At 41.7% G+C, this 13,788-nt stretch overlaps 1 protein-coding gene across 1 annotated transcript; it reads right to left on the bottom strand.

Moving 5' to 3' along the window:
• Nucleotides 1-305: 305 nt before the first annotated feature.
• On the bottom strand, nucleotides 306-8,523 carry STARD3NL (STARD3 N-terminal like). The gene is made up of 8 exons (XM_054384911.1): nucleotides 8,281-8,523; nucleotides 7,308-7,385; nucleotides 5,372-5,449; nucleotides 3,672-3,725; nucleotides 3,453-3,570; nucleotides 1,218-1,316; nucleotides 421-490; nucleotides 306-322 (listed from the first exon to the last, which is right to left on the bottom strand). The coding sequence occupies exons 1-7, from the start codon at nucleotides 8,503-8,505 to the stop codon at nucleotides 438-440; spliced, it is 705 nt and encodes a 234-aa protein (XP_054240886.1). The 5' UTR covers nucleotides 8,506-8,523; the 3' UTR covers nucleotides 306-322; nucleotides 421-437.
• Nucleotides 8,524-13,788: the final 5,265 nt, after the last annotated feature.

Consider the following 13,788-nt stretch of genomic DNA (forward strand, 5'->3'; position numbering starts at 1 on the left):
GTCCTGCCCATGCAGTCTTCAAGATGAGTATATCTGTCCTAAACCTAAAGAAAATCTCTTCCTAGCACTCTTGCATTACCATCTCCAAAGAAACAGCTCTTGCTACTTCCCCAAAACGAGCTATTACACATTTGAGTCACCGCTGTCCTTTCCAGGACAGCCAACAAACAAATCCTGGAGCAAAGACAAATAAATCCTGACTACAGCCTTTTACTCTGTACTCCAGAACAGAGCACTCAGACTGCTACACCCAGGTTAACCAGAACTCACCCCAACAACAAGATCTCAAGAGCCTGGGGGAAGATCTCCTGCTTGAAGGTTGCTAAAACAGACAGATGGGGTTCAAGGATTATGAAGTCCTAAGAGAACTATGAAGAGAAATATTTTATGAATATTCAGGTTCTATGGAAAGGAGCATACCTGCTTTCTCCTATTTGCTATACAACTGGTTTTTCACTGTCTTGTTTTTCTTCAGACTCTTCATCAGATCCTGACAAGGAAGACAAGAAATCAATTGAGAGGAAGAGAAAAAAACCCAACCAAATAAAAAAAGTAGACAACCAGTGGTGATGGCTTATCAAAAGGCAGTCCAAAGCAACTAGTTCCCATAAAAAGTTACTTTTTATGTTAGATTTCCTATCTTTTCAGCTGTTTCATGTTGAAGGATTTTTGTAACTGTGATCAAACCCAAAAGCCATCACTGGGATCATCCTTGGAATACCAATCTTGTCAATGGAATCAGTTAGCAATTGGTTCAAGTTTTCACTACAACATGCTCAGGACAATCAACTCCACATTGCTCACTTACAAGCAGATTTTCCCACTTGCTACATCCTGTCCTTTGGAAGGTAACTTCAGAAGACGCTTTCAAAGCAGTCAGAAATATTGCTTTACAATTTCTGTACCTAGTGCTCTGGCAGGAGATTGTCTCATTCTAAGCCAGAAACCAAGCAGCTCCCTCTAGCTTTTCCTGCCCAGTTCTCTCCTCTTCATCCCCTGCCTCCTCTCAGCTATGTGTACTGATAGGTAGTAACTAAATTGAATTACTGAATAGAAAGGAATCTTCAATTTTGGATGGTAAAGTACAATTTTAATTTAAAAAGACAAGATTTTTTTCACCCTTCCCCCACTTGACTCTCTGAAGGAGGTGAAGTATGCAGGATTTTAATGTAAATGAAATAATTTTTAAAAATCATTCACTATGCAAAGAGAAGTACCTGCCACAGACTCAGGAGGAGAATAGAACTGCCCATCAGAGAGGACTCCTGAGTGAAGAAGAGCTGCTCGTTCAGAAGCATCCTGTGCTATTAAAAATCCTAAAAAGAAAAAAGAACAACAAAAAACCCAGCCAACTCCTCAATGCTGTCATATAGCATTTTAAAGGTGAAGTACTGATGAAGAAGCTCAAGAACTGATGTATTACATTAGCATTCCAAATACCTGACTTCTATAAATAAGGTTCTCAGGATGAAAAACAAACTGTCGAAATTTAACATTCACACTTTCTGTGTAACTTCAGGCAGGCAAGGAGACACACTCTAGCAAAACAGAGGTTATGGAATCCTTCCTAACTGCATGGTTAGGATGCCATATGTAAATTAATCAATATCCACTGGCTAGCTGAAACTCTGGAACAGATTTTTATGATCAGTGAGCTATGATACACAACCAAAAAAAATCCTACTTCACCACTCTGAGACTCCTTGTAAACAGCTTGCTTTCACCTATCTGTCTCAACACCTTCAACAACTCCTCAGGGCTCAGCCTCATCTGAAATCAAGAAAATTATTTGGAAATGACAGGGGGCTATTTTACTGTGTTTAATACAAGGCAAAAAAACCCCAAACCATAAGGGGCTGGGAGAGAAGCCAATTCATCTCATCCTTACTGCCATCAATGGGTCTGAAAACAGGGCATGGATGGTTTCTTAGGTCAACATATGGCTACTGAACTTCCCTCCTCCACTCTCTGTCACATGAAGATTGACAGCAGTTATTAAAAAGATCACTTTCCAACTCAAACTACCATTCCTACATACCAATCTATTTTAGAAAACAGGTCAAAATCTCCAAAGGAGACATCTCTTACTTCTATTTCCACTCTGTCCAAAATAAGGTCAGGCTTCATACTTAACAAGTCAGAAGGTACTACAAGACACATACTGGTTGGATTTTACTTTTAAATCCTGCACACAGAAGGAAAATTTCCAGAACTGGAAATCTTCTTCTGGGGAACCACAGTTTTGCCCTTTTTTCTTCCTTTTCCTTTTTTTCTTTCTTTTTTTTTTTTTTTTTTTTTTTTTTTTACAAATAAACACCTCTAAATCTTGAGCACTGTTGCATTAGGCAGAAATTTACTGTGGAAGCATTTTTGGGGTTGGTTGGGTTTTAATCAACAAAAGAATAAGACATAAAAAGTCAGCCTCCTCTCCCACTACAGATAGGAAAGAAAAACATCTGGTCAAAGAGTAAAACCTTTTGATATCTGCTTTCATTATCTGCCTCAGGTTTCGAAGCAAATAAGGCACTATAGAAGTATAGCCACAAAACACAACCCAAGAGTGCCTATCATTTGTCTGATTTTATTGCTTTGAAGCCACATTTTCCAGTGAAATCTCGCTATGTAGAGTTCAAGTAAAAAAGCCCATATATTGCCATCTGAAGTTCAGGGACAATGAAGAAACCATCACTGAATCCCACAGAGATTTAGCAATACAGATTCTTGATTTTACGTGTATGCATCAGATACTTTCTTTGTCTGTTGAATAGTCAGTATAAAACAAAATATGCAAAAGTCCCTGAACTTGTTAGATTTGTTAATTGAGACATCTCTTTCACCCTCTCAAAGGAAAAAAAGTTACCGCAAGTTTCCCTTTCTGTAGGCAAAAGCAAGTGTACTCAAGCAATATCCTCTTTTGACTAAACCAGTGGGTTCCCTCCATTTGGTTGAACCCAGTGTCAGATGACCTGCTGCCTCATCTTAGAGAGGCTGAAATTCATACTTGCTCTGGGCTCGTTCTGTCTGTGCACGAAGCAGCCTCTCCACAATACTCCTTTGCTTTCCCTTTTCCACCTCAAAAGAAGTCAGTGACATTGAGTTATTGTATCTACTCTTCTGTAAACAAGAACCAAACACTTATTCTATGCATCACCCAGAAAATAAAATGCTACCAGCCCAACTCAGTTACATTTTCATGTCTTAGGCATACAAAATGACATACATTCCCCTAATTGCTGATCTGGCCCTTGTAACATTTAACTTTGCCTCTTTAAATGAGCTGAAAACCCACTTATTTGAAAGCATATAATCCTCTTCAGAAAAGGAAAAGATATGCCAAATGCTTCCCACAGCTCTTCAGATTTTGAGGAGCTGGAAGACTCCTTCTTCTGCCACATAACATGGAATCAAATGTTGCCAACTGCAGTGACTGAGGGGAAGGACCAAGAACTTACTGTTCTCTTCTTCAGCTTCTTGTGGTAACACTTTAAAGTCCAAGAACCACGTTTCAATCCAGGCAAGTATGAAGGATATGATGGGAAGCACATAGCCAAAAGCACCCTGTGAGAACAGCTTGAAGGCAAGAAACCACACAACATTATAGAAATTAGCCTGAAGAGTCTTGTTTTCAGAAAAACAGCAAAGTAAAACAAACATGTGATGAGAATATATACCTGTGAAATAATTACTTTTGCTAATAAAAAGGCACTGGTCACTGCTGTTGTAAACTGAAAGAGACAGGGCAAGAACAGTTAAGACTAATAAATGAATTCACTTGCTCATTGCTGCCATTATCTATCAGTTGCAAATTAAAATATTTACCAACAACTGCAAGATCATAGATTAATAAAAGGTCACAAGCAGGATACATTTAACTTAAAGTGTTACTACAGAAAACCCCTTAATAAAGATAACTTCTAATATGAACATCTCTAAATGATGATCTCGACACAAGAGAAAGGCACGGATTCTGAGTTCTATAACTTGTGATCTATAAAGTTCTGTAAAGTTCTGTAAATCGTGATCGATAATGAAGATGCAGCATTTTATTCACTAAGTCCCTTAAATAAAAGAATGTATCGCTGTATTTTGGAAAAAGCAAACAGCAACTGCTCCAAATGCTTTTCACTACCATCCAAATAAAAAACAAACAGAAAAAAATAATCTTTGGAGGAGTAAACTTGAATGAATGTTTTAATTCACATAGTGGTACTGTGAAAGTCTAATCAGGTACTCCAAGCAGAATAAAGTACCTGGAAAAAAATCCAAATTACAGAACAAAAGGGAAAAAACCCAAAAAACCAGTGGACAAGTATTGTTCACATTTGGGTCCAGCAATTCTTTAATTAATAGCAGGACGTAACTAGCTTCTGGTAAGCACAGGTAGAACTTTAAGACAGATGGCTTTTGCAAAAACTTCAGTGAAGCTTTATCTGTTTGTTTACTGCCATGATGGGTTCACTCTCACCATCTCACAAACTCCATCAAATGGGAAGATGTCATTGGAAGAAATACCCTGAAGCTACACACCTAGAGAGTCATGCACTTAGAGAGCAGCAGTTTGGATTCTGTATATGCCTGCACCCTGCTAACAACAAAATTTCAAAGCAACCATGGCAGCTAACTCATACTAATGAACAAACTGCATGCTACTCACTTGAAGAAAGTTACACCTAAACATGTTCTACATGCACCTAGGTCTAAGATTTACAAAGTGCTCAGCCAGCAAAACGCCTGTTGGATGACAATCTCAAGCACTGACCAGTGGAAATATGAATTTGTCATCAAGTGTTGCTCTCTTTCTCCACCAGACAGTACAGATGCAATAAAGACATTTGCTTCTGTCCACTGTGGTTGCCTACAGTTCTCAAGAACTTCATTTCTAAGAAGACAGTTGTATTCAACATTCTGTATTGGAACATGAAGCAAGACAGGTGCTAGTGCTCAGTGGGTGGCACCTACAACTTTAAAATCTAAGAATGTGGGAGTCAATGGCAGTTGGATCTCTGGTACAATAATGCCAATTCTTCTTTTCCAATTCAGTTCACTGTTTCACATGCAAATATATTTCCAACATCAATTAACAGGTCACAGATAACAAGCAGTTACAATTAGCCATCCATACTGGATTCAAAATAAATCTTCAGTGTGTATCAACATCATACTAACAAGGACCACACCCACTGTGCCATTCAATTCTTGTTTTTAGGCTGAAAATCTCCCAGCACAGAAATTTTTCATCTGGTACTATACAGTGAATTTTTATATATAGCATCAAGATGATTCTTAACATACAATCATTAAGAGGCATCTCAATTTTGTCTTGTTTCAACCCATTCTAGTTCAAACTCCATTACGCTTGGCTACTACTCACAGCTATTGCCCACCAATGGCGCAGTCTGCACATTGCATATGCAAGTATTAACACCTTAAATCGAAAGACTGCCAGTAGCTATAGAGAGAGGAAAAAAATATTTGTTGGTTAATTCAGAACACAGAAGAACTGCAAGATTCTCAGCTCACTGAAAATGCTAACTGCTTACAAAACAACCTGAAACACGATGATCGAAGTTCTGAGAAATTTGGATGTGTGCTTATAAAACAAAGTAATTTCCTATGTGGAAAGCAAATGGCATCACACAGGTGCCTACAGAGGCTTGGATATGGCAGGCATGTGCAATTCCACAAGTTACACCAATTCTGGTTGTGATCATTACATCAGCCTGACATCTAGCAGTTAAACCTAGATGCAGTCAATCCAGCAAATGCCCTGAGCATCACTGTGCATCTCACTGTTCTTAGCGGTGTGCTACTGTGCAAGAACGTCATAAAACACTGTAAAGACTTCACAGATGCAATCAGAAAATGGGAAGAATTTTTAAACCCCATTTTCTGCTTACTAAATTTGTGGTATTTATTGGAATATTAACACTGCAACAATCAATCACTCTTTATGGAGATGCCAGCAATAGGAAACCATTCCAAATATACTGCAGTAATGAAATAGCAGACAGCCAAGATTTCTGAGTCAGGGAACCTAACCTTCAATTTCCCTGTTTAGTCTTTGATAATAGATGTCTCCAACTTGTTTTAAAAGTTGTGTTCAGGATCTGAAAAATGTGAAACAAATGTTTAAAGTGAAGAGAAATCAAGGACAGACATGGCCAGGGATATAATGAACCCTTCTCATCTCATACAAATATATATTTCAGGGATGTGCAGCATAAACAGAAGAAATCCTGTATAAGCCCACAAATAATTTTGTGGAATTCAATGACCTAGTCACTTCCCAGGGAATAAGAGTCTATTATTTTGCATTACATGATTTTAACTCTTGGTTCAACTACAGGGCAAAATGATTTCCAGAGCACCAACATTCACAGGTAACATGAAGGTATATCATGGGGGACCTGTCAGCAAAACAGTGACAGAGAAAGGGAGAAGCAGTAGTAGTTTACTAGCTTAGAAATTTTTTCACCCAGTACTCCATTCCATTTGACATAGCACATGGCTCAATGCAGAAACAAGGATGGGTTTTTACATCAGTTTCAAAAAAGGGATTCTGGATATAGTCACTAATATAAAATGATTCATAGCAAACCATCTCTGCCAGGAAAACAAAAACTGGTAGAATTAATGGGGCTGCAAAAGCATGGGGCTCTTTAGAAGAACCATAAACATACAGCTTTCACTTCAAGTTCAGTAACTTGGTCCATGCAGTGCAAAACACATTGCAAATGCAGAGCTGTGGCCATGCTGAAAGACAGAGAAACTTCCTACTGCAGAAGAGTTCCTCCCATGTCCTTCAGGTGCTTATACATAGTAAAGGAGAATCACACTTTCTATCACCTGGGTTTAAAGAAAAGTTTAAAAATTGATTGAGCTAAAACATTGAAATCTACAAAAGACATGACCTATACAGGGCAAAGTGTGAACAAGGCTTTCAGCTGGAACACTACTGGCCTTGTTCCTTTAATGAATTATCTTTATGTTACAACAGTCTCACAGTCTTGACTGAGTTCCTCATCTGCTTTTCTGCAGCTATGAAAGCAGAAGAAACAATTTAAGTGTGCCAAAGCATCTCTATCCACAGGCTCCATGAGCCTGCTGCCAAAGCAGGAGTGGGCAGCCTCTACATGGGTGACAACAGACATGAGCCTTTCTGGTTTAAATTACCAAGAAAAGACCAACACCACTTTCCCTGAACTCAAACTAGGCACCACCTTTGGAAGGAAGATTGTGGATAAACTATCCTTTTGCTGCCTTTTCTTCCTTTCTGTTTTGTTTGTTCTCTATTTAAGAACACTTACAAATATATCAAAATATGAAGAAGAGTAGTCATATTGTAGGACTTCTTTCTCTAAGGTAGTCTCAATGCCTCCTTTAACCTACAAAGAAACAATACACAGAGCTTTAGAACAGAAGTTAGTAAAGCCAAAATACACACAAATCTGAAGGGTGAAATGAAGAGCTCCTCACTGATGTACAACAAGATCATTAAACTAAGTACAAAGGACATGCATGTTAAAAATATCCACTTCAAGACCAGTGTCCTTATTTTTCATGACTATATAAATTTTCAAAGTCAAAACATTTAGGAATATCACTTGCCCTATGCGAGCTACATTCAGACTGGCCCAAAACAAAAGTAAACAAGTTGTTGAAGGAAAAAGAAATTATTAAATGTAAGGTCTGAGCATTTTATGTCTTGTAAGAAGGATCAAAACAGCTGATCATAAAGCCACCCGGAAGTAGCTCTGCTTAGTTACATTAGCAAACAAGAAACAAGACAGTAACTGAATTTATACTCCAGATCTTTTCTTTAGCAAGGTACAGCATGTTAAGGTTGCCTCAAAGAAAATATACCCAGTAAAAGAAAGGATTTGGGCACTGGAAGTCTTTGCAGGGACTAACCCCTCAGTGAAATATGACTGAGTTACTCACAAGGCAACCACTCAAATCCTGGTAAAACTCAAACTTGCAAGATTTCAAAGGTGTACAGCAACATTTTTGTTTACTTGCTGCCTGAAAAGGTCACTGGATTTCCAGTTGTTTCTTCAGCATGGTTGACAGACTACAGGAACATCAAAAGGTTTAATAATAAGAAGGTAATAAACCATGTATACTAATGACTAAAAGGAGATGCAGTTGAGTAGACACTATGGTCATGAAGGCTTAAAAGTAACAAGCTGCTTTAAAGAGATACAAATAGCATATAATTTGGAATAGAAAAGAGCAACTCATTAACCACTCCTGAAGTGAATAAATCAAAAGATAACTCACATTTAATTCTATTATCCACAGCAAGGTTATGAATAAGAGATCAAAAGTAACAAACAAACAGAAAGTCCTTCTGACATCTGATATGCCTTTCTTCTCTCTGCCTTCATAGGACTCAATCCTTGCCACCAGCTGCGTGGGGTTGATGGAGTGGACATCCCGTAAGGAAGGACAGGACTCCACACTGCTACTGTGAGCATTTTCTGCATCACCTAGCCCTCGATTCATCCTGGGTTTGCTTAGAGTAGTCTTCTTCCAGTTTCACCATCACTAGAAGGCTGATCCATATAGGAAGACTTTCTAAACAAATAAAGAGAAGCAACACATTAGTCACCAAACCCCCACAGCTCCAGTAGGCATTTTCATTTTGCCATGTCAGTTCTTGTTGGCTAAAAGGAAGAGAAACAGATGAGTAGGCTGTACAAATTGTTTCTAAAATTAGCCATATCTAGGCTTTCTACATCTCTGAGGATTTATGAAATGAGGATCCATGTGCAATCCATTGGGCCTGTCTAGATTTAGAAGCCTCTGTTCTCCATGTTGTTAGAGTGAGATCAGTAAATGGGAATGAATAAAAAGCATGAAGCTGTGTGTCTTTAAGGTTTCCAAATCTGATCTAAACACTCTCAACAGGAAGCCAGTTTAAGGAGGTTCCACATACAATTCTGAAAACCAGCAGCGTTAGCTACCAGCACATCTAGAGCTGACACAATAAAAGGATTAAAAGTTCATTAAAACCTTGTAATTCTGTAGTAATCATTCTCTAGTGCAAATACACTGCTCTTTGCTCTTAGATAAATTCAGCTGCTATGAAAGCTTCCATTGCCAGACAGGGTTTCTCTGAAAAGACTGCGTTCAACCCAGGGGTTAGAGTACCCTGAGTCTCTCCTGACTACAAGGCTTGAAAAAAATTAACATATTCAGGTTAGATTTCTATAAAACTGGAGAAGTGTGATGTGTGATTCACTACATTACTGCACAAGAACCTTTTTCCAATAAAGGCTTGTTGAAAGAGTCGACTAAGGACACAAAAGTTGCAAGGAAACACACGGAGAAATGGATTTTATCCAAAAGGCTCAGAAGATGAAGCTATAGATCCTGCAATACAAATCCCATCAGACAAGCCTCTGTGGTGCTAGGGGAACTGCTTTTAGAAATTCAAGAACATAACTTGTCTCTTCCTGTGTGTCTTTCAGTAAACTGTAAAAGAGAAACCTTTCCCACTCTTGTATTCTGAAAGTGTTTCAATTCCAAGCCTGCAAAAACAGAGTCAGGCAAAGCACAACAGGAGAAGCAGAGAGGGTGTCTGCAGCACCGCAAACACGAGGATACAAGGACACAGGGAGGAGGAACGGTGAGGGGGCAGGCAGCTGCCAGGGCATACATCATGCCAACAAGAGGCAGACCAGAGGGGGATGGCCAAGGTCTAAGTGAAGCTACACAACAGCATTCTGGTAGTTCAAAGTCTGCTTTTCTCAGGCTACGTCATCAGAACAGTAACAGACCAGAAACTACCTTACCAGGTGAGTGTCTACCTGCAGGCCACAAGTGATCAGAGGCAAAACCAGCCAGTATCAATCACCATCTCATTCTGGGATCCAGCTGTGGGCCAAACCAAGTGGGAGGCCAAGCACAAGAGGGTTGCTGCCATCCTGCTCCCACCTATAGCTTTACAAAACCACCCAAGGTATGGGACTTCCAGCTCTCACTTGTCAAGACATGGGACCAGGAAAGCTGACAGGTCTTTAGCTGGGCCTAATCATTAAAGAGCTGTTACAAAATCACAGAACGTTACAGGTCAGAAGGGACCTTGAGAGACCATCCAGTCCAAGCTCCCTGCCAGAGCAGGTTCACCTAGGGCAGGTCACACAGGAAAGCATTCAGGCAGGTTTTGAAAGTCACCAGAGAAGGAGACTCCACATCCTCACTGAGCAGCCTGCTCCAGGGCTCTGTCACCCTCATAGTGAAAATCATCTTCCTTACGTTCACATGAAACGTCCTCAGCTCCAGCTTGCACCCACTGCCCCTTGTCCTGTCATTGGACATCCCAGAGTGGAGCCTGGCTCTGTCCTCCTGACACTGCTCTGCACATCTGCATCAACACGAACAAGGTCACCCCTCAGGCTCCTTTCCTCCAAACTAAAGAGCCTCAGCTCCTGCAGCCTTTCCTCAGCAAGGAGACGTTCCACTCCCTTCAGCATCTTTGCGGTTCTGTGCTGCACTTTCAGGCAGTTCCCTGAGGTCCTTCTTGAACTGAAGGCCCCACAGATAGAGACGATACTCCAGATATAGCCTCAACAGGACAGAGTAGAGGGGGAGGAGAACTTGTCTCGACCTACTATCCACACCCCTTCTAATACAGCCCAGTGTTAGGTAGAGCAGACATAACCAGAGACATTAAGTGGTGGGAATATAAGATTGAGGTAATCAGTTTCATCATTAGCCAGAATAAAGAGAAAAACTTCTGTACTGCTCTCCCCCTTGTTTCAAGAGCTTCTCAAGCATATTTACAACTCGCCATCTTCATTACTTTTCAATCTCATCCTCTTCTTTACCTGACTTGGCAATGATGCTGCTCACTCAGTACTCAGTGGCCCTATGGGGACCGATGCAGGGACTTCAGGTGCCCCATGGAGGGGAGGAAGGTTTGTATGGATTTGGCCTTTCAGGCTCACTCCAAGGATGTACCAAACATTTGCACCTCAAGCTGAAGTGGACAGACTGAGCACAAAGTCATCTCGAGCTGGTGGAAATCAACAGTCAGTGCTTATGACCCTGTTCCTTCCTTTCCAAGGTCCTTAGCTGCTGAGTTTGGACACCAAAAGCACCTCACCCCCCTTTCATTTCCACCTTGTGCTAGCTCACACTGTCAGAACAATATTGCCCTTAGGATTATTTGTTCCAACAGTCTCATGTGGATGGAAAGGACAGATGGTCCCTGTGGGAAGCATTAAGACAAATCAGAGGCAGAAGCCCAGAGTGAACCAAGGCAGGACACATCCCAGGCACCTGCTGCCTCTCCCACCACACCAGCCACCCGAGCTGGCCTGGCCAGACAGGCAGTCACAGCAACCAAGGCAGAGGAAGCAAAGTGCTCTCACACTTCACAGACTGGGGCCAGTGCTGTCTGGATTAGAGCAGCTCTTGCATGATGTCAGACGTGTGCTCAGCAGTGAAGTCTCCCTCTCTGGAAGACCTTTATAAGAGCAGGAGGGAGTGTTGGATTTTGCCTCCACAGCAAGTCGTGTCCCAGCCAGCCAAAAGCACCAGGCAAGGGTGGCCAAGCACAACATCTTTAAAGCTTCCTCCTGTAGCTCTACATGGCTGTCCAAAGGCTTTACAGGACAAAGACATCTGTGCTGTGTGTTTGGTCAGGTGTCTCCAGCACTATGGTGAACCTTGGGCCACTTGAACCCAAGGGTGTCAGCAGAATCATTCCACTTGGGGGCTGGAAGCAGTATTTGTTTTGTGCTGAAACTCCTCACCCTTGAGGGCCCTGCTGTGGAGCAGGCATCCCCAGGAAAACCTTTGGGATGGGATATAAAGCCCAGGTCAGGCTGTCCTGGTGAAAGGAAAAGAGAAGCCAAGGAATTGGTCAAGAAGAAGAAAGCCAAGAAACACCTGCACTTCCCCACAAACTTTCCAGCACCACTGACTACAGAAATTATCTTTTCTTTCTGATGTGGCAAGCAGTGCAATCAGCTAGGAACTTGATACTCTCAGCCTGGATTGCTGCTGGATACAGCACAGTACAGGAATGCAATTAGTGCAGTACAGCTAATTGTTTCAGGATGTGCTGCTTCAGCACTCACTTGCATTTTGGGGCCCTTTACAGAGAGGAAAGCACAGCCCTCAAACACCCTGGCTACCAGTTGGGCTTCAAGTGTGCCCAAAGCATCTGATAGAGCTTCTAAATTCCATGCAGCCTGAAGTCCTTGCTCCTGACAGGCTGCTTTAGCCCTACAGCCCTCTGGAGGGGGACACTCAGGGCAAGGGAATTCACCTCCAGCCTCTGCCTGCTGATCCATCAGCTCCACAGCTGGACAGGTGCAAGGGCCTGTCCTGCCACACTGAGCTGGCATCAAAATGTTGAGGTTCTTTAACCAGCAGACGTAGCCTGGCAGCCTCCTGCACCCACTGCTCCCGTGCTGCAATCTGATTAATGGCCCAGTGTGTGTTAGAGGCTCGTTTTCCATAGTTTCTTTCATTTGTTACAAATAAAAAGTTCCTCTGTACCTCAGTGACACAATCTGGAATTTCAGCACAGCAGCATCTGCAGGTGCTTTCAGGTGGGTGTATGAACAGCAAACTCTTCAGCCCTTCTTTGAGGCTCTACAGGCACATAGGGACTCCTAATGAGAGGCAGCTACCTTTTAGTGTCAGATGGCCACCTGGCAGCCACCTCCTTACCCATCTCAGCACTACCAGCAACAACCTTCCTCAACTTTAGAAGTCAGGGCACACTTTACTCACTCCTGGAGACCACAGCCTATCCCCATGGACAGCAGTGCCATGCTCTGCATCACACTGACCCATCTGTGTTTAATCTCCTGTAGCTTTTCCAGTAGCAGAGTGAATTTGGCACTTTCCCTAATGAAATTTCCCCAGTGGAAGCCCAGTTAATGCTGGCTGTGGATCTTTTCATCCCTAGGAGGCACATGTACGAAACAGTGAAGCTTATGCTCAGGTCTTCTGAATTCAAATTGCAAAGAACAATCACTCAATAAACAGTTTTTCTTTGTCCACATCACATTCTGGATATCATGGTATCCATAAACCAGAAGACACTGCACCTCCTGGTGTATTTGTATGGAGCCACAGTCCCTATCATGTGAAGCTCTGACAGAAGAGTCATCCCCTACAACAATAAACCATACAGAAAGAAGTGCAGGCTAGAAATGGGTAACACAGCATCAGGTAGGACACCGAGAACTTCTGCTACAGTTTGGAAACATCAAAAGTTTCCAAAGCAGGCAAATGTTCCTGGAGGCAGGTCACAAGGTGACTATGAGCCATGAGTGTGATATATTCCATAGGAAAGGCAAGCTCTGGGAAAAGCCCTTGTGAGCACTCCCTTATATCACTATGGACATTCCTCATTATTCAGGTACAAGAACAATAAATTCCATCTAGAATGAAGGGCAACAAACACTAAGCAATGCAGGCTTGCGACCTCACCCACCTCTCCCAGAAACCTGTTTCAGGTTTTGACCATCCTCTCAGTCATCACTCAGTTTAAAATACTGGTGCTCTTTGAGATGTTAGATCAGAGACACAGCATCTGAATCTTGAATTGGATTAAACAAAGATATTTTATGTTGTGCCTATTCAAATTCACCCAACTTACCTGTTTTACTATCAATTACTTCACAGCAGAGGGCTGGAACACCTCTGCTGTGAGGACAGGCTAAGAGAGCTGGGTTTCTTCATCCTAGAGTAGACTCTGGGCAGACCTTAGAGCTGCTTTCCAATACCTGAAGGGATCCTACAGGAAGGCTGCAGAGGGACTTT

This window comes from Indicator indicator, chromosome 11 (genome assembly GCF_027791375.1).
Source record: "Indicator indicator isolate 239-I01 chromosome 11, UM_Iind_1.1, whole genome shotgun sequence".
NCBI classification, from domain to species: domain Eukaryota; kingdom Metazoa; phylum Chordata; class Aves; order Piciformes; family Indicatoridae; genus Indicator; species Indicator indicator.